The sequence below is a fragment of the Phycodurus eques genome, chromosome 13, assembly GCF_024500275.1.
Source record: "Phycodurus eques isolate BA_2022a chromosome 13, UOR_Pequ_1.1, whole genome shotgun sequence".
Taxonomy (NCBI): domain Eukaryota; kingdom Metazoa; phylum Chordata; class Actinopteri; order Syngnathiformes; family Syngnathidae; genus Phycodurus; species Phycodurus eques.
This window is the reverse complement of record NC_084537.1, coordinates 22,138,701-22,165,339: the sequence shown is the minus strand read 5'-3', so window position 1 is coordinate 22,165,339 and position 26,639 is coordinate 22,138,701. Positions and strand designations below refer to the sequence as shown.

The 26,639-nt window shown below is 41.6% G+C and overlaps 1 protein-coding gene across 1 annotated transcript in view; it reads right to left on the bottom strand.

Annotated features, from left to right (window-relative positions):
• Positions 1-26,639, bottom strand: part of sntg1 (syntrophin, gamma 1) — a 39,886-nt gene that overhangs the window by 12,744 nt on the left and 503 nt on the right. The window contains exons 2-10 of the mRNA XM_061693521.1: positions 15,288-15,481; positions 12,900-12,949; positions 6,405-6,539; positions 4,408-4,464; positions 3,957-4,014; positions 3,820-3,863; positions 1,784-1,825; positions 1,518-1,620; positions 176-258 (exon numbers count right to left, since the gene is read on the bottom strand). Of these exons, the coding sequence (XP_061549505.1) occupies positions 176-258; positions 1,518-1,620; positions 1,784-1,825; positions 3,820-3,863; positions 3,957-4,014; positions 4,408-4,464; positions 6,405-6,539; positions 12,900-12,926 (549 nt within the window). The 5' untranslated portion in view covers positions 12,927-12,949; positions 15,288-15,481. The remainder of the gene's footprint in view (positions 1-175; positions 259-1,517; positions 1,621-1,783; positions 1,826-3,819; positions 3,864-3,956; positions 4,015-4,407; positions 4,465-6,404; positions 6,540-12,899; positions 12,950-15,287; positions 15,482-26,639) is intronic.

The following is a 26,639-nucleotide window of genomic DNA, read 5'->3' as shown; positions in this document are numbered from 1 at the left end:
GCAATTGATATTTTTCTCTTTACTTGTTTCTCTTTATTTTTTGTAGAAGCATTTATTTATTTTTTTCATTGAAAAAGTAGGCTTTAAGAATAAACTTCCCTTGCCTGCACATATCCCTGCTGCCTGGTTGTATTGATTCCTGCAAAGAGGCTGCAGATGAGGACAGACAAAGTACCGTGTTATTTGGATGGTAGTTCAAGTGCAGGCCGCTATCACACAAAGGAGACGAGGTCCCGCTGCTCTGGTCACTCGGGATGCCTACAAGTTTGGAAAAAAAAGCAAAGAAAAAATACAATAAATCCACAATACAGTGAATGAATTTATTTGTATTTTTTTATAATGGGAAAGCTGCCGGTGCTCAGCGCCAATTTGTATGCGGTCGAGCGCCCAGTCAACCTGGCCTATATACGCTTATGAAAGGCTTTTAGTTTTATAAAGGCTCTCATGTCTGATGACAGGCTGAGACTTTCCGATGCAAGTACAAATCAAGTTCAGCACAATGAGCTGTGTCATGTCCTTCACTTCGTATTTGAGTCACTCACCTCGTGTCAGATGTGCCTATTTGATGTTTTGATCTGGTTAGCGAGATAGCATCCGACTAATAAATATTATTGTATTGTGGTCCAGTGAAATGTGTGTTTACTTCAAATGTTGTGGTTTTCTGTAGCGTGGCATGCGTGTCGATGCACTATGCATTTTAATGGGGAATGGGCGATGAGGTATGTGAAGAATTTTAAGTGGCAAATGAATTTGATCAATTCTGCCATGCAGCTGTAACAACAAAATGCAGGGGAAAATTAAAACGGTGAATAATAATGCACGTGTGATATTTGAATGTTTGTTCATTTGGAATACATTTATTTTAAAAAATTCATACACTTTGCCAATAGGGGTAATTACGTGTACATTTTAAACAAGAAATAATAAATTGAGTCCTTTTGGAAATATGGCTGTAACCTAAAATATGGGTGCATCAAAGGGGTAAATACTAATGCACATGTTATTTAAAATTTTAATGAATGTGGTATTTGAATTTGAAAAAAAATAAAGATGATTACCAGGGATGGGAATCGAATCGAAATCTCATTAACTTTTCAAATTCTTCGGAATCGCTTGTCTGACGATTCCGCTTAGCGATTCCTTTTATGTCACAAATGAGTGATGGCGTCTGTGCTATATAACGATATATATCATATGTTGTGCCATATAAATAAGTCTAGCATATGATACAACCCCTGTAGCTACTTGAAACCCTTTTAAAGAAAGCTTTCATTTAATCAAAGACTTTTCAAAGACATCTTTTTTTTCATCATATCATATAATGATCATAAATTGATATGTAGAATGATACTGACATCAATGGTGTCACATATGATTTGTATTATTTCATTCCCTCACCCAATGAAAATCGATAAGGAATCAGATCAATAAGCAGCATCAATAATGGAATCGGAATCGTTAAATTCTTATAAATTCCCATCCCGAATTATTACTATAATTGTATTTTAATGACTTACACATACAGTCCTCACTCAGAGGCAGTTTGAGGAAGGCTGGGGTCTTCTTGAGGAAAGAGACCGTGAGGGTGACTTCTTCACCGGCATTCCTCAACACCTGAACCTGCGACATACAGGAGATACTTTTATTTATGCTGCAGGAGTTGAGTTGTTTCCCATTAAAGTCACGATAGTCTAAAATTACTTTTTTTTTTTTTTTTTTTTTTTTAAAAAGCAGAAGGTAAGCTGATGTGAAGGGTAAATGCACATAGGAGCGGACAGCTTACCACTTCCTCGTGGCGATAGCTTCTCACGTTGATTCCGTTGATCTGCAAGCAACAGGGGCGTGTGCGTGTCAATACAATCGGTACTGTACTGTTGCTGGCATTGTACCGCAACAAAAATGATTAATGAAGCCGCCAAAATGTCTCCTAGGGAATACCGGCTTTGGAAATTACGAGTAGGAAATGTACGTTTTTCAATATGAGACGTTTTTATAGCAGCTAAATGATGTATAGCCAGTCTGGGGAGCTTTTCTAGTTTGACAAATGGTAATGAGATATTACACCAAAATGATTGTTTTGGGGATTTTTATTATCATGGCCTGGCATCGTGCATTTGAACTAGTACCCGGCTTGCTATCTTTCTATAACTAATTGTTAGCATGTTAGCATTTCATCAATTGTGATTTGAAATACAGTGGCTGCCCGCATAATCGCATTTCATTTGCAGTTCGGAATTTCAAAATTCACCGATTTGCATACTAACCTGGCAATAAGTGTCCCAAAATTGCCCTTTAATTTATGTGGGAAAACACTGTCTACAGTTTACTTTTATTGCATTGCAGCGCCTCTTTACTTGAAACAAAGAAAGGTTACTGTTGCCATAAACCAAATTTTACGGTGTTGGAAGTGGTTGAAGTTCGACCAACACGCACTCGCTCAACCAATTAAAAAAAATCTAACAGCACCCGCGGTAGATTTGTGATTGACGGTCAGCAGCTGGGAGTGTATAGAGAAGACGCATTAAGGCATCAAAACCTGTGGAATCTGCAACAACAGCTGAGCCGAACATTGCTAAAACTCAACCAGTTTGTGTTGTCACTGCATGGATCCAGCAGTTTCAGGTCAGTGAACAACAAAGCGCTAACTATTCTAGCACTAACTGATAGATCAGTTGGAGCTAGTGGCAAAGAAAGCAGCCGTCTTTCCACCAGCGCAAGCCACCTCAGGGAGCATCCGCACAATAGATGTAACGCCCGTGCTTTGCTGTGCAGTCAAATATTCATTCTTTTACACCGGAATGCACCGCTGTACTTAGAAGAGTACAGCAATGTTTGAGGATGTTTGTCAGCAATCCTAATACTAAAAAAAAAAAAAATCTCTTTTTTTGTTGTTGTATATTTATTATTTATGTCTGAAACTATCAATATAGGCAATTATAATCTCCTACAGGGGACCCGTCAATTATTCACAGAGATTCGCTATTCGCAAATAGCGGGGGACCATTGTAGCCAGCGACAACATGACGTAGCAAGGCACGATGTGAAAGCCTAATCAATCCGCCTTTGTGCCTTACGTAGTCAGAATCAGAATGAGAATCATCTTTATTTGCCAAGTATGTCCAAAACACACAAGGAATTTGTCAGGTTGTCAGGTTGCCATCATGCTTTATGTTAGCATACCAACTCTTAGCATGTTAGCATTTTATATACATATATATTATTACCGTTGTGCTTTAGCGCTTTCTCTGCTCAGGCCGTTATCTTGCCATGTGTTAGCCCGTCATCTTGTTAGCATTTTACCTGCCGTACGTCAGTAGGCTACTTGTCCATTCAGGCACAAGATGTTCTGGAATCCACATTGTGGCTCCATGGAGGGTTAGTATTGTACGAATTTCCATTCTGTTAGTAACAGCTTGCAAGTCCAACTCCCAACAAATGCCGGGTTGCCCGTTAGCTACAGGCAGCAGGCCCGTTTAAGAAGCAGAAGCCGATCAATTACGAAAGCTATCTGACACAAGATTGTGGAGGTTGATTTTTGAAAGCTATCCCTATCTGTGAAAGATCCCATGTTGTTTGCTTTTAATTTCTTTCAACCAGTTTGGGGAAATCTTAAGGAATTATTGATTACCTTGCTCAATTAACGGCTAATCTACAAAAACCTTGTGTGTGGTTAATTGTTTTTGAGGCTTTACAACTTTCCACCAATACTCCTCACTGCTCCAATTGTCGAGTGACCCACTTTTAAAGTTGGACACAATTACATTACCACGTGCCATTAAGTTCGTCAAATGAGATGCCTCTAATTAGCGCCAAGTGTACCTGGAGGATACTATCGCCAATGAAAAGCAGCCCCGAAAGTTCAGCTGGAAAACAAAAACACACTGCAATCAAAAACAGCACTTTCACAATGAGATGACTGAAACTGAAAAACTCTTACCTATGAAGTGACTATTTACCTTTTTGTTCTTTGGATATTTTGGATATCAACACAGGGATTTTATGCTCAGCACCGCCCTGATAGACATGGAATGAGTGTCAGCATAAGGTCAAGCGCCCAATTCTGATTTAATGGTTGCTTGTATCCAATTTTTTTAAACTGTCTATTGCCATGTACAGGCACATTTCAAGTAACACATACAGTATCTGACATGCCAGTGTTTACGCTGACAAAACACACGAAACAACAAGCCTGAATTGGATGTACAAGTAAACTCTACCAGCTTCAAGAGTGACAACACGGAAGAGCCCCGAGTCCAATCTAAATATATCCCATTCCACAAATGTTTGTCCTATTGACCCTGCCATGATGCATTTCCCAACTTTGAGACCAATGGAGTGTAAATACAGCCTAAGAGTCATTGTGACTTCATTTAGTGAAGACGTCAAATGCGCGAGCACCTAAATTACCTTGATGCTGAGGCCAAACCCTCCGATGGTCTGTCTCCGGATTGTTACAGTCCTCTCCTTGAAGAAAAACCTTCATTTAGTCGCGCTTACATGATATTATCACATTTCATCACGGCTGTTTCTTAAATCCATTCCTGTTTTGGTTTCCTGTTGCTCTTTTCACTTTGTAATTTACCGGCACTTTCCAGCAATCGCCTAGATTTGAAACGAGAGCCACCCTTGTTGTAGTCATAGCCCACTGTGACACTAACAATGAAAAGGACATGAAAACAGACGCACACGGAGAGATTAGCATATGAGATCATGCCTGTGTCACTGTCGGCTCTGACTAAAACTTCGCCGCCACAGATTTCACACACAGGAGATTGCTGGAAAGTAGTGGTAAACCAACAAATGAAAAAAAAAACAAAAAAAAAAACAATACAACACTAAAACAGACACACAACAACGGATTAGAGAAATGAGATCACGTAGGTGTCACCGTTGGTTCTCATTAAAACCAGCCACCTGTTTCAAATACAGGCGATTGCTGGAACGTGGTGGTAAATAAAAACATAGATGGGATACTAAACCAGATATACATCAGACTGGAGAAAAGAGATAATGCAGGTGTCACACTAACTTGACACACAGGCAATTTCTGGAAATGACTTGGTAAAATGAAAGCTAGGGTAATTGTTTAAAATGAGTGGCTGCCAAATTTTAGTCGGAGCCTACCTGCGTGATTTCATTTCTCCAAGATGTTGTTGTGTCTCTCGTTTAGTGTCCTACCATTCTTTTTCATCTTTTGTTTCCCAGCAATCGGCCATGTTTGAAACGAGTGGCTGCCAAATTTGAGTCAAAGCCCACTGTGAGCTTAGTTGTCCAATCTGTTGCCATGCGTCAAACACAAGCTCACTAAAGAGTAAGAATGACATGACAGTGTTATAAAAAAAAGCTAAAAATACCCACAACTATACAAATATTGTACTTTGCATGTGTTCCCAATTAAGTGTTGTTGTATAATAAACAGCAGCCATATGCGTGGGGATTTTCCTGTGTCGCGGGGTCATACACAATGAATATTTATGTGTCTTAAACTTTATAGGCGCTCATTGAGCTGCTGTCTCAAGGCACACTGAATTTTAACTTTACAAGCCAGCTCCCTCCAGCTCCTGTGAAATCTATCAAATCCCATCTTGCCAAGCATCCCACTGATAAAAGCGGAATGCCGCTGAGGGCATACAACTCCGAATTTGACTGGAATTTTTGGGAAATATGTATCCAAAGTGGCACAAAGAATGAGAATGCAAACCGCTGTCATTATTGACGCCCAAGTCCTAAAGATCACAGTTCAGCGAGCGTCAAACATTTTTTTACTCCTTGCAAGCATGAGGATAAATTTAATAGACCAGAATGCAGAACACAACAAAAAAAAACTGGCTGACTAAAACCATTGTGACAGTTTTATCGAAACAGGACTGTCTTGTGGATGTATTGTAATCAAAAGGCTTTTCATCATGCTGCTTTGATCACAGTTGCCAGGGGCAACCATCCATCCTATCTATCTATTTTCTATAGCGCGTGTGTCCTCATCTAAGTCACGGGTGAGCCGGAGCCTATCCCAGCGGACTTTGATTGGTCGTGACTCAATCGTAGGGGCACATTTAGGGGCACAGACAAGCATTCATACTCATATTCACACCGATAGTCAACTTAAAAGTCTTCAATGAACCAAGCATGCATGTTTTTGGAGTACGTGAGGGAGCAAGCACAGGGGAGAACATCCAAACTCCACACAGCCGAGATTCGAACCTAGGACCTGTGCATTGTTAGGCAGATGTGCTCCCCGGCACAACCATTAAAAATGATACATTGAGCCCACACTGACACTCAGAGCCTTCACTTGTGGTTTGTTGTTTGCAGTAGTTGAGTGTGTGTGTGTGTGTGTGTGTGTGTGTGTGTGTGTGTGTGTGTGTGTGCGTGTGCGTGTGTGCGTGATGTCTGTGGTTACTTACGCTGGAATAAAAAGGTTCTCCCGACACGCAGATGACATCTTGCTCCTGAATGGTCAGAATATCTTTAGCCAAGTGCAGTCGGATATTAAACGGCTCCTCATTACCTTCTTGCATCAAATAAATCCCAGTCTTTGTCTGCGAACATTGGGAGAGATAACATCGTACATCAGGGCTAAATTAAGTGGCCATGAAATGAAATGGCCGCTGGTGGCGAAATGAACGTTGGAAATTCGGCGACTTTGCTGTTGTGCGTTATTGCCTTGGCTTTGCTTGTTGATGCACATCAACACAATCCTAAAAAGATAAACTTTTCATGGCTTTTACACACATTACGAACCAGTGAAATTGAGCAGGCTCTGTTGTCACTTCCCCGCAATACACAAGCAGCAGGACTGTGTTTCCAATCACGCGTTGAAGCATGCTCATTTGCATAAATTAGCATTTGGCCCCGCTTCCCCTCCTCGACTAATTACGATGCCTGTCTGCCCTTGACTTGAAAGGGTCTAAATAAAGAAGGCACCTTCACCTGACAGGACCGCTAAGAGAAAAGGAGGCACCCGGGTCAGCGCGCTTGTCACCAGTCATCAGTTAACAAGGCCGCGCCGCATGGGTGCAATATGTTAGTTCCACTGCAGGTCAGTTATCACTGGTAATGAGCGTCGCGGAGGAACGAGGCCTCCGCTCCCCCGCCTGCAGCTGCAGCGTGACGGATGGATTTAGAGGAAGAGAGAGAGTGCGCATTCTCTCGCCTTACTCGGACGAATGCGTGTGCGGGTGTGTGTGTGTGTGTGTGCGTGTCATTAAGCAGGCAAAAGGAGGGCATCGCTCAACACAGGCGGGGTCAGTGAACGCCTCACGCGGATAAGCGCCGGTGACCTGTGTCGGAGCTCGCATTGTTTCTAATTGGCCTCATCTCTCCTCACGTTGTGTGCCTCGCGATACCATCATTGGCCGCATCATCATCTGTAATCAGTCAAACATACGCTCAACACATACTGTACTGTATGCAACAGCAGTGTTTCCCAGCCTTTATCAAGCCATGGCAGATAATTTACATTAGAAAAATATAATAATGTACACCGCCGCACAAAAAAATAGACACAGGGAACCCCTGTTTACCACGACGGATGCATTTCAGTTACAAGAAAATCTGCGCTATAGAGAGACTGCAGTTCCTGAAATATTACCCACAGCTATTGCTTCCTTTCCTTCTTATTTTGGTCCAGCTGACAGTCTGGCAAATGATTTTAATGTGGCCCTCTGTACTCCCTCGACACTGTAGCGCCATTAAAAGTACAAACACGTACTAAGAAACCTCCACCGTGGGTCGCAAATTAGACCCAAGCACTTAAGAAAACTGTAGGAAGCTTGAGCGTAGATGGCGTACGACCAAACTTGACTTCCATCGTGCTTGCAAGCTAACCCAACAGCAGCTTTCTTTCTTCTTTTTCTACTTTTAACAGCTCCCCATTTCCCTCCATAAAGAAGAGAGTAAAGACACTTTGCCCCAAACCCCGGTTAAACCCTTCGATTAGTGAGACTAATAGAAACACTAGATTGTATGGTTACACTGTCACACCTTGAGGGAATATCCCTCGATAAAGTCAGACAACTCGTTAGTCCAGGAAAATAAACAACATGCTTGCTCGACACGCTCCCTGGAAAGCTTGTTTAAAAGCTTTTTCCAATCGTAGCTTCCTCTATTCTAAACATTATTAACTTATCTCTCCTTTGGCACAGTACCTGCAGCTTTTAAGGCAGCCATGATAGGACTCTGATTTAAAAGACCCAACCTCGACTCTATGATTCTTAGCAACTACAGACCATTGTCACATCTTCCCTTTGTCTCCCAAATTCTTGAAAACCCGCGGCACAACAGATTAATGATCAAATGGCTTCTAGCAATCTTGTTTGGAGAATATGAATTCAGGGCGGAACATTCTACTGGGACAGCCCTCACAAGAGTGTTCAATGATCTTTTACTAGCTTTGGACTCCGACACCTGATCAATAGTATTAATACTTAACCTTTGCACTGCCTTTGATACCGTCGATCGTAATGCACTGCTCAATCGCCTTGAAACGTGATTCCTATTAAAGGCTTTGCAATTTAATGGTTTCAGTCTTATCTCTCATAGAGACACTGATAGCTGCGGAGTCCCACAGGGATTGGTACTTGGTCCCTTTACTGTTCAGTAGCTATATGCAGCCACTCTGAGATATCATTGGTAACTGACATCAGCTTTCACTGTTATCCTGCTGATACCCAACCTTGCATGTATAACCTCAATTCCAATGAAGTTGGGACGTGTTAAACAGAATACAATGATTTGCAAATCATGTTCAACCTATATTTAATTTAATACACTACAAAGACAAGCTATTTAATGTTCAAACTGATAAACTACTGTTTTGAGCAAATAATCATTAACTTAGAATTTAATGGCTGTAACTCGTTCCAAAAAAGCTGGGACAGGGGGGGAAAAGACTGCGAAAGTTGAGGAATGCTCCTCAAACACCTGTTTGGAACATCCTACAGGTGAACAGGCTAATTGGGAACAGGTGGGTGCCATGATTGGGTATAAAAGGAGCTTCCCTGAATTGCTCAATCATTCAGAAGCAAAGATGGGGCGAGGTTCACCTCTTTGTGAACAAGTGCGTGAGAAAATCGTCGAACAGTTTAAGGACAATGTTCCTCAACATACAATTGCAAGGAATTTAGGGATTTCATCATCTACGGTCCATAATATCATCACAAGGTTCAGAGAGTCTGGGGAAATCACTGCATGTAAGCGGCAAGGCCGAAAACCAACATTGAATGCCCGTGACCTTCGATCCCTCAGGCGGCACTGCATCAAAAAACGACAGCGATGTGTAAAGGATATCACCACATGGGCTCAGGAACAATTCAGAAAACCAATGTCAGTAAATGCAGTTCGGCGCTACAGCCGTAAGTGCAACTTGAAACTCTACTATGCAAAGCAAGAGCCATTTATCAACAACACCCAGAAACGCCGCCGGCTGGTCTGGGCCCGAGCTCATCTAAGATGGACTGATGAAAAGTGGAAAAGTGTTCTGTGGTCCAACGAGTCCACATTTCAAATTGTTTTTGGAAATTGTAGACGTCGTGTCCTCCGGGCCAGAGGAAAAGAAACATCCGGACTGTTATGGATGCAAAGTTCAAAAGCCAGCATTTGTGATGGTATAGGGCTGTGTTATTGGCTCGGGTAACTTACACATCTGTGAAGGCACCATTCATGCTGAAAGGTACATACAGGTTTTGGAAAAACATATGCTGCCATCCAAGCAACATCTTTTTCATGGACGCCCCTGCTTATTTCAGCAAGACAATGCCAAACTACATTCTGCACATGTTACAACAGCGTGGCTTTGTAGTAAAAAAGTGCGGGTACTAGACTGGCCTGCCTGCAGTCCAGACCTGTCTCCCTTTGAAAATGTGTGGCGCATTATGAAGCGTCAAATACGACAACGGAGACCCCGGACTGTTGAACACTTACAAAGCTTCAACAATTAGTGTCCTGAGTTCCCAAACGTTTATTGAATGTTGTGAAAAGAAAAGGTGATGTAACACAGTGGTAAACATGACACTGTCCCAGCTTTTTTGGAACGTATTGCAGCCATACAATTCTAAGTTAATGATTATTTGCTAAAAACAATCAAGTTTATCAGTTTGAACATTAAATATATTGTCTTTGTCGTGTATTCAATTAAATATAGGTTAAAGATGATTTGCAAATCATTGTATTCTGTTTTTATTTGTTTAACACAACGTCCCAACTTCATTGGAACTGGAGTTGTATTTGGCGACAAAGTCTGTAAACGAGAGGCATTTCTCAGTGAAATTAAATACTTGATGTCCAGCAACATTTTGCTTCTTAACTCTGAGAAAACTGAGATGGTTATTGGTCCTGCCAGACAGGCACGTGTTTAAGGACACCTCTGTGACCTTTGACCAAAGCAACCATTACCTAAAGTGACTCTGCAAAAACAAAATTGGGAGTTATGTTTGACCCAACTCTCTCCCTTCAACTGCACATTAAGAGCATTACAAGAGCTGCATTTTTTCACCTTCTCAATATCTTTAAGATACAGCTCATTCATTCCATGAGTGACACAGAGACCTTAGTTCATGCATTTGTTACATCTCACCTTGACTATTGTACTATGTTGCTTACAGGTCTTCCTATGTCTGGTAGGAAAAGCCTGCAGTTAGGGAAAAATGCTGCAGACTTGACTAAGGCTACAACCTGAGATGTGATTTTAAGGTTTGCTACTTAGTGGTACCTGCTGCTCCATTCCGAGCCCTGCGCGTACAACATGCTGGTCTTTCACTGACTCAGAGAGCTAAAAAGATGTTAGGAGGTTCTAGAGAATTCTCTATTCAGGCTACAGTCACTTCTTCAATAGCATTATTACTTGACTTACTGAAAATAGAGCAGCTACCTCTATATAAATGTTTAATATGTATTTCTACATGTTCATATTTGGTCAAACCACATGCAATTAATCTCTTGCCCTGCCTTAACATCTGGATTTTGGCCTGTTTTGCCTTTGGGGGCTAGTTGGCGATAAAGGCGAGGCTGGCGCTGTTTGCTGTGGGGGATATCGACCGACCAGGACATGCCTAGAAGAAAACCTCCTCCCCAGAGTTGCTTCATATTATCAAAAGGACTCGTGCACTGAACTTGTGCGGTTTAAAGTGTGTACATAAACTTGAATTAAGTGTATAATTTCACGTGATCAATGATACCCACATTGTTGGCATCCACTATAGCGTGGTCTTCATCCTGGAAAGGGGATCCCTCCTTCTGTGTTTGGCCTGATATATGTGTTATATATAGATTATTTGTTGGTTGATTTGTTGTTATGATGTTTTGGAGAGTTTAGCATTAGTTACTGTGAAGCCCTTTGAGACTTTTGTAATTAAGGGCTATAAAAATAAAATTCAATTCTCAGTGCTGCCCTGCATGTTGCTGCACAACGTGATACTACACTGAAGGTGCGCAACTCAAAATCGGAATTGGATGCGTTCGGTAAAAACCCATATCAAAAATGTTACTTAAATATTCACTATCGCTGAACTGTGATACAGCAGGGGTTCACTGTACACTGAAAAAATGATGAGCTCATCTCAATTTGTTCATGAAATCTGGGCGTGTTTAGTCTGATCTCTCCCAGCACACGCTGTACAAAACTCATTGACCGCCACTCACTTTCATTTTTTTTAGCATTAATTTTGACATATAAACCACCAAAGTAGGATTCAACATTATTCAGCATGATTACGCAAAAATAGCAAAACATATTCCGGATCCATGAATATGTATTTTATATATTGCTTTACATATTATTTTACCATTTCAGCCCCTATGGCGTGAATGCAAACAGTCCGCCTCCCAGTGTCGTCTGTTCATAATCGTCCATAAACCAGGAAGTAGCCATGCCAACTAATGAATTTTGGGACGAACACACATATGGGGCTTTCTTCATTTTAAATTTTTAATTTTTTTCACTTTCATTTGTAGTTTAACCCTGGCGCAGTTATGTGCTCCACTGAGTGTCATTCGAGTCATATAAATCATTATGGTGTTCCTATAACAGCAAATCAAATGCTGGCCTAAGACTTTTGCACAGTACTGTATCTGTACCGGATGTACTTTATATGAACATATAACTGTAATTATCTCAGTGCATAGGGCGAACAGCAAACGCTACTGTGTAGGCTAAGAAGTGCTGGTTTCAGCAAAACAAGGAATAGGTTGTTTAACGTATTTTTATGATTCTTCATCTTTGGCTTTTTTTTTTTACCACAGCATACCACCAACATATTATTAAGACACCTGGTAATTGTTTTATATTTCAAAAAAAAAAAAAAAAAAAAATGCATAACGTCTCTTTTAAAGCGTTAACTGTGGAATCCATTTGAACTCTGTTGCTAACCAAAACAGCAGCACCAACGGAGTCACGTCAGCGCTTTCTCAGACGAAGTGTGCAGTTGTAAACGAGGTCTCTGTGCAATGTTAAAGATGATCTCTCATGATGTGGAGACGGTGCCTTTAATGACGATCCAGTAGACGTTGATGCGATATCGGTCACTCCACGATGTTGTGTGCGTCCATGTGTCCATGTGTTGGGGAGCTGCACGACTTATTTGTTCCGCCCAGTGCGCCTCGATTTGTAATGTTTCTCTGCGTGTCTCCATAATAGTCCTTTTTATTTTGTTTTCAAACTCCACTTTTACTTGACATAAATTGTAATACACCACTAACATTGTTTAATAGTATTCCCAAAATAAGGACCTGCCCCCCAATAGACTCCTTCGCCACAGTTGAGTAAATAAAAGCCCCCGGCCACTATTTGCGGGAATACGATATATATACACTTCCCTGCATTAGCCACTTGTAAAAGGAGAAAGGGGGTGGGGGGGGGGGGCTAAATGCTCTCCATTCGCAGAGATTGATTAAATGCTACCAACCTCTTCATTTGAGGTCTTGAAATCCATGTGCTACCGCGCAGTGAGGGATTCTGCAGAGGAGAGAAACACAACAGAGTTATAAAAGCGGCTGCAGCAAAAGCCCACAGCCAATTTAAACTGGCTTTGTTACCAGTAACAGCACTTACAAAGGAGGCCTGACACTTCATTGAAATGTGACGTACAAACTCAGGAAACGTCTTATTCAAGGATTTTAAAAACAGTTGCATGTAGCAGAATAGTTAGACTATATCGATGGATATACTGTAAATAAATATAAAGGTGCATCTCAATAAATTAGAATAATGTGGGAAACTAATTATAGAGGTTCACCACACACAGACTGACATATTTCATGATATAATGTTTTTACAGCACACAAACACCACTAATTCACCATCTCAAAAAATTATAATATTACAAAAAAAAAAAATCAACCAAAATGATTTTTTAACATGGAAATTAGGTCACGGCACGGTGGACGACTGGTTAGAGCGTCAGCATCACAGTTCTGAGGACCCGGGTTCAATCCCCGGCCCCGACTGTGTGGAGTTTGCATGTTCTCCCCGTGCCTGCGTGGGTTTTCTCCGGGCACTCCGGTTTCCTCCCACATCCCAAAAACATGCGTAAATTGGAGACTCTAAATTGTCCGTAGGTGTGACTGTGAGTGCGAATGGTTGTCTGTTTGTATGTGCCCTGCGATTGGCTGGCAACCAGTTCAGGGTGTACCCCGCCTCCTGCACGATGACAGCTGGGATAGGCTCCAGCACCCCCGTGACCCTAGTGAGGAGAAGCGGCTCAGAAAATGGATGGATGGATGGAAATTAGGTCGAAATCCATCCATTTGCTCCCGCGTATCTGAGGTCGGCCTGCTAAAAAGTAGTTTACCATGTGTTTAATGAATATGGATAATATTGGAGTTTCACTTTTTGAATTGAACTGCTGAACTCAGTTAACCTTTCTACTCTGTATATTCTAATTTATTGACACACACTTGTATATTTTAAAGAATTTGTAGAAATATCGCATTTTTAACAGATGAAAGCACAGCAGCACTTCATACAGTATAAGGCATTGCACTTAGAATTGAATGTTGTAAATAACTACTGAAGCTATTTTTCAATTCAATATTTTAAAGTAGAAAGTATACATATGATTCGCGAAAACAAACAATTCACCCAAAAATGTTGAATGCCACACATTTAGTTTGGAGCACAAAGGTTTTTTTGACCCTTTACAGCCACCGTTGAGCTGAGCCAAACAACTTCCGATAACTGTATAAAGTCATGGTCACGTTGATACAGGTTCAAATAATGTTTGTAATATTAATTGCACGTAAAAGGGCATAAAACGTTTTCGGACAAATACAGCACCTGCTGTTTCAGTTGCTGGATACTAAACATAACTCGTCTTTTGAACATAACATTTAACATTTTACAGTTGCCCGCAATAGGGCACAAAAAAACACGCTTGGCCAATGAGCTAAATGCTGCTTCATCCATCCATCCATCCATCCATCCATTTTCTGAGCCGCTTCTCCTCACTAGTGTCGCGGGCGTGCTGGAGCCTATCCCAGCTGTCATCGGGCAGGAGGCGGGGTACACCCTGAACTGGTTGCCAGCCAATCGCAGGGCACATAGAAACAAACAACCATTCGCACTCATAGTCATGCCTACGGGCAATTTAGAGTCTCCAATTAACACATGTTTTTGGGATGTGGGAGGAAACCGGAGTGCCTGGAGAAAACCCACGCAGGCACGGGGAGAACATGCAAACTCCACACAGGTGGGGCCGGGGATTGAACCCGGGTCCTCAGAACTGTGAGGCTGACGCTCTGACCAGTTGTCCACCGTGCCGCTTAAATGCTGCTTCATCAAAACATTATTCTCAGATCAAATGTAGCAGCCTGCTCTGGTGAATTTCCATTAAACACACATTATTTTTGTTTGTTTGTCGCACAACGATCTGTTCATTCACACACACACACATACAGTATATGGGATCAAAAAAATAGTAAAAGTAAAAAAAACTAGCACGTCTACTCGATTTTTTTCTTCTTTTGAAACTTTACTCCCCAGAATGAGCAGCGTGTAACCCCAGGAGAAAAGCAGAAACCGTGAAGCAGCAAGAAATAATTTATGATAGCAGAAGGTGAGAGTAAGGCGTCCTAATAAATGTTTCAATCCATTTCTCCCCACATATAAAAGAACTGTTCTTTTGTACTCGAGTGGGAAAGAACGTCGCCATTAAAGTTCCATCGCTGCTACATCTGAACCGTGTCTCATTTGCAGAAACGGCCCCGTTCACTTTTAATCAGACATGACTGCCACTTGACTCAACAACCGGAACACAAAAAGCGGCTCCCGTGGGCCCCAGGGGAGGGACACTCACTTCACTAGAAAGGCCCCCAACTGGTTTGATGTGGAGATCAGGCCATCGAACACCCAGCTGATCCCAGATCAGAGTGGCGTTGCTGCGTGAGGGCTTGTCCACATCCCTAATGGTGGCGGTGTTCACAGGCTTGGGAGGTTTGCGGGGGTGGGCGTACCTCAGGGCTTCATTCCGGGGCACTTGCAGGTGAGGACCTGCGATAAGAATCAGAATCAGAAGAAGAGTAAATTCTCCGGAGAGGAAACGAGAGTGACTGTTGCTGATTTAACACTTCAGAATGGATGGGAGGAGAACGGTTGTTGAACCAGGTGCAAGAACAAGAACATGAGATTTTAGAGCAAGCTTCATTCTGGAGAAGAATGCCTGGCTAGTAATACCCTGTCAAAATGCAATTAGCTCCTATTATTGCATTTTGTAAGAACAATGCGCACAGCTTGTTAGGATGCATTGCTGGCTGCAGGCCACCTTTCTGATGAGAGGCAACGTCGCCGCCACCGTAACTGCTTTACAGGATGAATAAAAACAAACAACAACAACAAAAAAACAGAAACAAATACAGTAGTCCAAACTACATTTCATGCATAAACCATCCTCCTCTGATTATTATACAGCAAGGGAAGCCTTAATAGAATTTGCAAATGTATATGTCTGAGTCCCATGTGGATCGGGAGCGAGCGATCTGCAGAGGAGCTGAGGTGAATAGAAGCTGAAATGTAAAGCGATGACCTTAACCAAACAGCCCAGGGACGCCCTCAAATATTAATCATGTCTTAAAGTCAAACTCATAAGCTTTCATACAGGGAGGTGACAGCTCTGCTCGTCTGCTGGAAAAGCCTCACTTGTATTTTTTTACTTTTTTTTTTTTTTTTTAATCAAAGTTTAATTAGGACTAAGCTATGCTGCAACAAAATTGTTTGACTGGGTTTTAGTCCTCCAGTGGTTCTTCTGACCTGCATGGTTAATAACATACTTGAAAATGTCACTATTTAACACTTAGACAAGAATTGTGTAAATTTGACCTCTTAGCCAAACCATGATGGCATTTATTCTAAGCCCAGCCCAAAAACATAAAGCATGCAGGCCCTCAGGAATCAAGGCCCTCACTCCACCTCTAACCCAAATCCTAGCTATAGCCCGTAACGCTATTCCCTACTCTTGAATGCTTGTCCTAACCCAAACTCCGCACCTGAATCTAAACCAAATCCCATTGCCGAACCCTAAAACTAATCCCAGCCCTAACTCAGACCATAATCCTAGCCAAAAACAAAATTAACCTTTTGCCCTACCATAACAGCTGTAACCAGTCTAACCCTAATCCAAGATGTATCCCCAAACTCTTGCCCCCAATGCTAACCCATATCCTTTACTCCTAATCCTAACCTTATATTTTACACCTACCGTAACCCAAATAGCTGTAATCTAAACACTATTCTAAATACTAGCCCTGATCCCTTTTGAGCTGATTGGCTCAGAGAAATTATGCACTTCTACTGCCTCATTAGTAAATCACTAGATGTGTTCCGTTTTCCTATAAAAAGTTAAAAAGTAATTTGCAGCAGTCCCGCAAAAAGCTACCGAATCATACTATCTCAACGTGGACTCAGCTGCTCAATAACTGGATTGCACTGGCTGCATTCGATGCAACAAAAACCAACAGCAGCAGTCCTCAATTCTCTTACGTTGAAGTTTTTAATGGTTTATTGATCAGTGAAGTATAAAACATTGATTTGGTGTGGACGTATCTGGCAGCGAAATCAATGACTAAATTCCCGCTCTGGCGTACTATAATGTATACAGAGCAGTGGGCAACTGTGATGTGGCGAGCTTGCGATGTGTTTTAAGTGCGTCGTGCAGAAGCAGCAGCTCGTGTGATGGATGTGAGCGAAAGCTCGTATAAAAACAAACGTCATGTTTCTGAATGCAAAGATTAAACAGACTTTTTGTTGCCTTTTGAGTCACTTTAGGAGTGTTTTTTACTTTTTTTTTTACAAACACTCCATCAGGTATTTGCAGTGCCACCAATTTTGCCAGAGCCATGTTGCGTCTGACACAATGGAGAGACGTTACGCGGGACATTTCCGTGACTTGATGATGAATGTCCGCCGCTCGTCGGAGCTCAGGCAGCTGTTTCCAGAAATGTAAGTTTTACTGGGAAATGGATGCTGGCTTCACTTCCGGTGCGTTCTACTTCCTAGAACCAACTGTGTGTGGTCATTGTAGAAGGGTAACATAATGTATAGGCCCACGTTTTGAGATCTGCAAAAACCATACAGCATAAACATGTTGATAAATATCAACGCATTGAGTGCTGGGATACAGTTAGTGATCAAGTACTCGTACTGTGATTGGCTGGCTTTTTTGCCTGGCGTAGTTCATGCAATCATTGGACATTTTGGCATGGCAGTCATTATAACAGAAACACGAATGAGAGATCAGAGTCATTTAGGGCCTGATTGACTAAGACCCCCCCTCCAAATAGCGGACGCTAACGCTAAAGGCTGCCGCACACAGAGCGATGCGGCCGAACCGTGGTTTGGCACTTCTTTTCATGCGTGGCTGTATTTGTATTGTATTATGACGTGGAATGTTTTTCTGATGTGTAATAGTCATTACAGCTAGCATTTGTTGTGCAAAATAAATAAATACAAATATTTTCAAATTAAGAACTGTGAAGCCGAGTACAATGATTTTTGTATCTAGAGTCCCACTTTTACATTGTTTAAAACACACACACAAAAACCCATTATTGGGTGTTTTGACTAAAATTTTGAGGGGGTGGGGATTCTCTTAATTCCATTTTGCAATCAGACTGTAACATAAGAAAATGTGGGAAAAGTGAATACTTTCTAGATGCATTATATTTGGAACTAAATCGTTTCTTCCTTTCTTTTTTGCGAACATTGTTAAAATGTCAACATTTGTCCTACTTTCTATATCAGATAATAAAGCGTGTCGCTTAATGATTAATAATGATTCTGGATCAAATTAGGATTGTTTGGCCTTGATCGACGCTCGACTGAATGTTATTTTAGTTGCACTAACATAATAAAATTTAGCTGGAAATTGTCTTTTTTTTTATTTACTTTATCTGCAGGAACTTAAATGGCTTTCTGTGTCTGCGAGATACAGGTCGACCATTTGATGCACAATTCTGATGACAAAAGAAAAGAAGAATGATGGCATAACTCATAAAATATCAACATTTGAAGGAACTTCAGGGCTTTCATTATATCAAAACTACAAATATCAAATACTGAGAGACACAAAATTGCAGTTTGTTTTCCTTTCAGTCAGCAGGGAAATGTTGGCGGTGCAATTAAGCATCTGTGACATTTGGATTTATTTATTTTTTGGGGTCTTTTCTTACCAATGTTTAATAACATTTCACAATCTTAAGAGACAGTAGTCACAGGCTTAGACTGTTGTGTTTAGGTTCATGTGGGAATTTTGACATTTATTTTGGGCAAGTGAAGCGGGGTGCACTGTGGACTCACCCCTGCGTCACTTGACGGATTCAAACCCTGAGCCGCAGAACTTTGAGGCAGACGGGCTAACTGCTACTCCACTGTGCTGCTTGATTACTTTTGAAAAGCGCATGTATCTCCAAAACTTGGGGGGAAAATATTAAAATTTATAATTGAATTCAACGCAGGCAAGTTTCGGACCTGTTCTGTGCGCTGCTGTGATTGGCCAGTCTGTGTTTTGGGGGGGTGTCTTAGCAAAAAGGTGAGTTACTTCAGTATTAATCAACAAATTTCACACAGTTGGCAGGAATCTCAACCAAAAATAAATCAATGAATCGATTACGACGCATTTCATCCTTTGTGGCCTTTGATTCCGAGGACATCTGTTTCTCCGCCTCCTGCTCAGGAAGACGACGCTCGGATCGATCATTCGCTCGAGACGAAGAAGAAGTCTCTCATCGCGCTTTCAGTCCTTCGAGAGCATTTATCAAAATAGGAGCGCGTCATGAAGCTCCCGCGTCGCCCTCTGGGCGCCGCATACATGTTGAGTGATGGGCAGAGCAGTAAATTAGCACACTCATTTATAGGCTGAGCTCTTGGCCTTCCTGACTTTGATGCATCCCCTCCGCCAGGAGATATCAACTTGTCGCATTCTCCACACACAAGGTGAGGACACTCCGAGTCAGCAGTTTCCCCATAGGATCAAAGATTTTTCTTTTTTCTTTTCTTGGTTTCACCCAGGACGCAGGTAAAGCGACTTTGCGTGATCCGAAATGTCCTCATTCTTCTTTCTTTGGCCTTTTTATTGACAGCCCCTCTGTTTAACTTCATCCCAGTTGGCCACCGTTTGCAAGCCTGTGAGTGGAAGCAACACCAGTCATATTGCGGACCTCATGTTGAATCGTGGTGGGAATCGGAGACTAACTCACAATGGCGGTAGCATAATATTTGCCAGCGATAATATTACATTTCAGCTATTACAGTGTAATAGTACTGTAACTGAAATCATCATAATCTTACAATGTGTAATAATTCTACAACAGCGTTTGCTTGATCATGTAACCCAAGGTGTTTTAAATATTTAATGATATCTTTCCAGATTTAGTTCCTCTCCAACTGTTGCGTTTAGGTTCATGTGGGAATTTTGACTTTATGTTCATGAAATACATTTTTTCAAAACAGACTTTTTTTTGTCAAGAATTTTTTGGGATTGCTTATTTTTATCCCTTTTTCCAACATTTCAACAGGTATTCAACATTTTTTTTTCATCCCTAAACTTTTTTTTATTTGTATTTTTTATCATTTTTTCACCTCAACCATCCAAACATTTTTTTTTTCAATAACTTGCATGAACATTTTTTCTTAGTAAATAAAATAAAATATGACCTTTTAACATTACGACTTTGATCTTTTGGCTTTAAAACTTTTTTTTAAAGCTAGTTGAAATCAGGTTGGTGTGGCGGGAGAGTGGTTAGCACATCTGCCTCACAGTTTTGAGGTTGGAGGTTCGAATCCATGCTCCGGCCTTACCGCTTGGATGGATACAATCTGTTGTTGTTCGCATTTGATTTACTGACACAAAGTCAAAGCAATTAACTCCATTTTTGAGACAGTGATGGCAGGTCTTAAACAGTCAAGTTTAGACATGAGCTTCATTTCAAGTTTAATCTTGAAAAAATCTATATTTTTTTTTTATTCTGGAAAGATTGCAGTATTACCCTTGTACCTTTACAATTGGTTTAAAACAGGTTGTTGGCACTATGTGTAATAAAACAAAGCAAAAGCGACCAGGGTTTTTTCTTTTAAATTGTCGCCATGTCTACCTTTGTATAAAAAGATGTAAACAAATCGTGATATATTTTGTCCGACACTTAATGTTCAATGTACACTTGGAAGCATCTGATAACTGTGACAGATGACGGTCCGTTGCTAAACGGATTGGGCGTCTTAATCGTGTTATCAGAAACAAATGAGCACAAAGCCTTGTAATGTGCCACTAAATAGCGTCCTAATTACTCCACTGCGTCTGTGCAAACAGATCCTGTGTGTAAATACGTGCGGCGAGGCCCGAGCAGCCGGGACCGGGAAACAGGGCCAGGAAGCGGCGCCGCTTCTGCGAGGGGAGCGCTTGAAAAAAAATTCAAAAGGGCTGAAGGCGACGCAGAAAAGAGCGGAGGGACACATCTGCGCCGCTGCTCACCGTCTAAATATATACGGCGGCAAAACGTACATGCCTTCAACCATCCCTCAATCGGCCTGCCAATTATTTATGAAGTCAAACGGTGCGACGAGCTCGCCGACTGATCTCGGGGCGCACATGAAGCTAAATGTACATTTGATTGACGATTCAAGCAGCAAGCGTGAAGTTGGGCTTTTTCTTTCACGTGCCCGAAGATGTAAAGAGCTCACATACATATCAATGAATGGCTGTAACTTTTCATTCTCGGCAGAGCCATTTTAATTCATCTATATTTTAAAATACAGCATGAATACTTCATCCTGATTCGGAAATGAGATACAGTGTAGTGGAAGCTTTAAAGATGAAAACTCCTGAGATCATATAATTCATACGTTCGCGACACCTTTAAGGAAGAATTGGCCTCTAAACTTCCAGTTCAAATCAATGTTACAAATGTATTTCGCTTTTTCTTTGGCTTTTGTTTGCAACACTTATACCAAAAGAAGGTGCAACCTAAACAACGATTGTTTACAGAAATTGTCTTTGTCAACAGCATTATTCATTTTGTCAGTAAATTTTGATTTAGTTTTATTCAGTCTTTTGACTAAAATGTCATTTATTTTTTAGTCATAATTTTGTAATCTTTTTTTTAGATTAAAATTAGACTATGCTTCCCCCCCCCCCCCCCCCAAAAAAAGAGAATAACTCCAATTATGATGGTAAAGAAGTCACTCCATTTGAAATGCAATGCAATATAATTCATTTCACTTAAGTTGCAATGAGATGTACTCCAATTAAAATATGTATAATTCAATCTGATACAATCAATCCCAAATGTAACCAAACTTTGTTTCCGTGATGTGCCCTGTTTTAAAAAGACACCTGCATCGTAAATGTATCTGAAATGAGATCCGTGACTGTTTTTCCAAACTGGGCCTTCACATCGCAGACAATTATCATGATGCATCGAAGCATATCTGAGTATTTCCCCCCCCCCCCCCCCCACAACCCTAGTATGCGTATCCAACGCAGAGCGTAAACGAGCCTTTCATCGAACAACGCTTTCACTCAACAGGCTGCACATAAGATGTGTTCTGCTATCATAAGCATAAGTGCAATCTGGGTTAATTGCTGCTTGGGGCTATTTGACTCCTCGCAGGTTGAGTGAATTGACGAAGTTCCATGGCGGGCGAGCGAATAGCGTAATTTACAGCGCACAATGCTCGCTTTCCATCAAGACTGGAGCTGCTAGCGGGCAGCGCTACTTTAGGCGAAATGCTCTCGACTCTTGGCCTTCATCACGTGAGCTCAAGTGGTTGCTTCCATGGAAATGGCGTAGTCAATCTTTATTGAGGGGAAGAGGCACGGCCGAGCAAGGCGAAAGCGGGTAACACACATACCGATAATCGAGCCAAATTTGAGCATTTCCCCCCCCCCCCCCCCCTCGGTCAATCTCCAAAAGACTGATAATCAGATGTCTCCAAAAGATTATCCTGAGCTATTATCCTGTGGATGGCGGCACGGTGCACGACTGGTTAGCACATCTGCCTTACAGTTCGTAAATGATAATGTTAATGTTGGTACTACCCCAAAGATTTGGCGGACCTCGAGTACACCACAGACGACAAGAGTACTATTTGCAGGGGATACGAACAGAACCCTAAATGGCAAAAAAAAACAAAAACTGCGAGTAATTGACACCCTTCATTAATAGGGTTATAATGAATTAATTTTTGTCTCAATGAAGCTCCTCAACTTCAACATAGTTCATTGGCACCAAAATGCCACAAGAAGTACTATTTTTCTTTAAATTAAGCTCAACAACTCACTTAAACCTAGTTCCTCTGCACCAAGCCATCACAAGATCACAAAGCAATACTTTTTATACTTCAATTAAGATACAATATGGTTCAGAAAAATTAAGATGGGATATGATACGATTCATTCCAATTACGATACGATATCATTCGATTCATTCCAATTACGATACGATTCATTCCAATTATATGATATGATATGAATCATTCCAATTACGATACGATAATATATGATTCAAATTATTCCAATTACGGTACGATATGATATGGTTCATTCCAATTATGATACAATATGATTTATTCCAATTAGGATACGATTAATTCCAATTACGATACGCTATGATTTACTCCAATTACGATACAATATGATTCATTGTAATTACGATACGATTCATTCCAATTACGACATGACATGATTCATTCCATTTACGATACAATATGATTCTCTCCAGTCGCTATGCAATATAGGATTTACTCCAATTACAATGCATCAATTCCATATGATTCTCTCCAGTTAAGATTCAATACAATAAAAGTCCATCCAATTACGATACAAAGCAATAGTACAAACCTTTTACCATAGTTACGATGTGATTCACTCCATTTACTATTATTATTACAATTATTATTTAATGCATTACAATGCATGACTTTTATTGCTTTAGCCTGAGCACAAAAACAGTGAAGAACGGAGGACAGGTCCCCCCCCCAAAAAAATCCACTAATAGGTGAATTAGCAAATATGTGGGGTTCACTTTATGCATATTCCAACAATCGGGCCAAAATCCCTTACTATGAAAGTCAGCCTTTATTGTCTCTAAACGATTATCCTGAGCGATAATCCTGTGGTGCGTGGTGTGTTATGAATGATTTTTCCTGATCGGAAAACAGTAGGTGCCGACAATAGTAAATGTAAACTTGCTCAATATTTACAATACCAAATCCTTAAGTGTATTTTTCTCTTGATTTGTGTCATCACTCATATAAAAAAAAAAAAAAAAACAGTTAAGATGTAAAAAAAAAATCTGTTTTACTGTGTGAATGTGTATAATCCATCTCTTAATTGCTTCCCGCATTGCTGTCACACACCTCCAAAGCAGTGCTTGCACGCCAGGCGCAAGCAGATGAGGCTGCTGTCTTGACCGGTGTCGGCGCTTTCGCTTCATTAGCCGTCGCTCCCTGCTAAGCCGGGTTAATTGGCCTCCCGATCGCGTGACTTTTGTGGCCACGGGCCACTGACAGTCGCGTATTTCGTCGCCGTGACTTGGACATGCGGAGCGTGGACACGCGGTGACCTGCTATAAAACCCGAAAGTACATTTTTCTCTCGCCGGGAGAGTTCTGAGGTTAGATGGCGATGAAGGCGTCCAGCAGTGCAAACTCTCAACTCCTCTCCAGCCGCAGTGGCTCTCATGTTGTTTTGGGTCATACTGAAGGAGTCCATGTCTGCCCTTCATGCTACGATCGATGCTAATGTAGACCATAGGGATCTTCACTTCTGTTTCCACAATTTCCAGAACCAAATAAGCCTTATGAATATTCATTATTCACCTTACCAGGATATTTAGGACAGATTTAATTCCCAACTTTGCGGGCACAGTTTCGGGAAGGCCCATAAAAGGTCCATTAAAGTGTGATTGGTTAGATTTGGTGTGGAAGCAGCCCATCAAACACCTTGAAGTGAAATGATGCACCATAATCAGGAAGCTGTTCCAGCTCCTGAGAGAGGAGTCCTCGGTTTACGACGGGTTTCGGGAATAGGATTTAAGGTTACAGGCAGCCCACTAAAAAACAAACAAACAGAAAAAAAACTAGCTTGTAGAGCGGCGTAAGAATATGTGGTCCTGCGGCACAAGAAGGCACACACGGTTACCGCCGTGCTTGTTGTTTTTCATTTGATTCAAAATTCATGGCCTAGAAATGTTTTTCATGGAAATGTTTACTATAATTGTGACTTTACTACTTTGTTAGCATAGGTTAGTGGGCGACTATGGCGCGTTCCCAAAAAATGTACAAACATGGGTTACGTCGCCACCATAGAAGCAGAACTCTGTCATAAAAGAAAAACCCCTGTATTTTGACTTCCTGTAGGTGTAATCTTCGGTGTTCGGGGTGAATTCAACGGAAAATATGTGACTAAAGTCGTGCAAAATTTCAGAGTTCGAAACGCCCCCACATGAGACGTTAGCATACCGCACAAGACGTCAGTTGATGGTAGCAAAGAACAAGGTTGGTTGGTTTTACTTTTTCTTTGGCGTTTTCAGGCTTTTTTGGTGACAGTTTGGACCCTACAATGAATCATTTTGATGTTCATGATTTCTTATGGGAGCAATTGAAATTCTAGTTTTTGCTTTCTCTTTGGCTTTTTGGGGAGGTGGTGGACACTTATTCTGCAAGATGGACTGCCATCACGCATGACATCGCAATCGAAGTTAGTTGTCTTCACAAGACCTCAGTTCAGTGAACATCGAAGGATTAACTGCATGCTTGTTGCTGAGGTGTTTGCGGCAGTTAAATTATTTATTTCTATTATTTTCTTTGGGAAAATTGTTCCAAATGTCAAGAGCGACGTTCTGTAGCAAATCTCCTGAGAACTCCCGTTGAGGGTGGTTCGACTCTGGCTTTTTTGGGTATGTTTAACCCTGAAAACTGACTATTTCCATTTCAGTTACTCTTTACGGGAAACATTTCACTGTTCCCCCTTATATCCGCTACACAAAAATGCATCTGTTGATCTATTCGCTGAACTTTTTGGGGGATTCTATCCTCTGTTATTCGCTGAAAAACTAGCCTATGAGCACAGGGCGCAGTCATGTGTGATGTAGAAATATTGCTTTGGCGCCATCTTGTGGCACCTTGTTGCCAAGGAATTGTGTTGAAGCGAAGGGAGGAGATTCATTTAGTCAGGCCATAGCTTTGTCTAATAGAAAAGTAAGGCTTTGCCGCCAGCCTGTGGTGTTTATAGGCAGTTGTAAAGCAACTCCAGGAATGCGCTACCATCCATAATTGATGCGTACCCTTGCTGCTTCTCGTGATGCCGTCAGACAACCTATCCCACTTGTATCTTTAAGGCGATTAAAGTAGTCTGGAATTTTAACGAGCCAGCAGGGGTCCAGGGGAAGCGGCAGAGGCAACAAGAGATCATCGATTAGGCGAGCGGGAAAAGATAAAGTGCGGTGTAGCTCTTTTGTCGAGTCGGTTTCCTCGCTCGGCCATTGATCACGCCGGTCGGAGGGGAAACTTTGTGACACTCTTCTCGGTCCAATTAGCGTCGAATTCACACTGTTACACACGTTGGGAGAATCGCCTCATTTTCCACTTGTCCAAAGCGCTTTTTGATTGAGAAGAGGGCGACAATAAGAGTTGGGGGCGGTCAATAGCACGTCTTTGCGAAATCTCCAGGGCATCACGCTGATTGTTCCTGACCTACGACCCCCCCCCCCCCCACCCCCCCACCCACCCACCCACCCCAACACACACACACACACAAACTCTGCTCAAGCTCAGCTCCCCAGGGGAGGGGGACAATGCTAAAAAAAAAAAAAAAAAAAATCATGGATTTGCAACTCTCGCAGGGCGTCTTAAGGGACAAAATGCGTCAAGCCCAATCACCGACGAGCAAAGGGGAAAGCCAGCCTGTATCCCGGATCCGTCGCACCGGGCGCGAAGCAAAAGAAATCATGTGACACGCCACAGATTTGAGCAGCTTTGGACCCCACACATTTCCTCCCTCCTGCAAGCAGCCTTCCCCATACATGCAGGAGTGCCGAAGCGTCGCTTTGCACGCATTCCGAGCACAAACAGCCCACATATGTGCAACAAACAGCAATGGAATATGAAGTGAAGTCACACCTACAGTGTACGGATGATGTGCTTCATTATCCACCTGACAG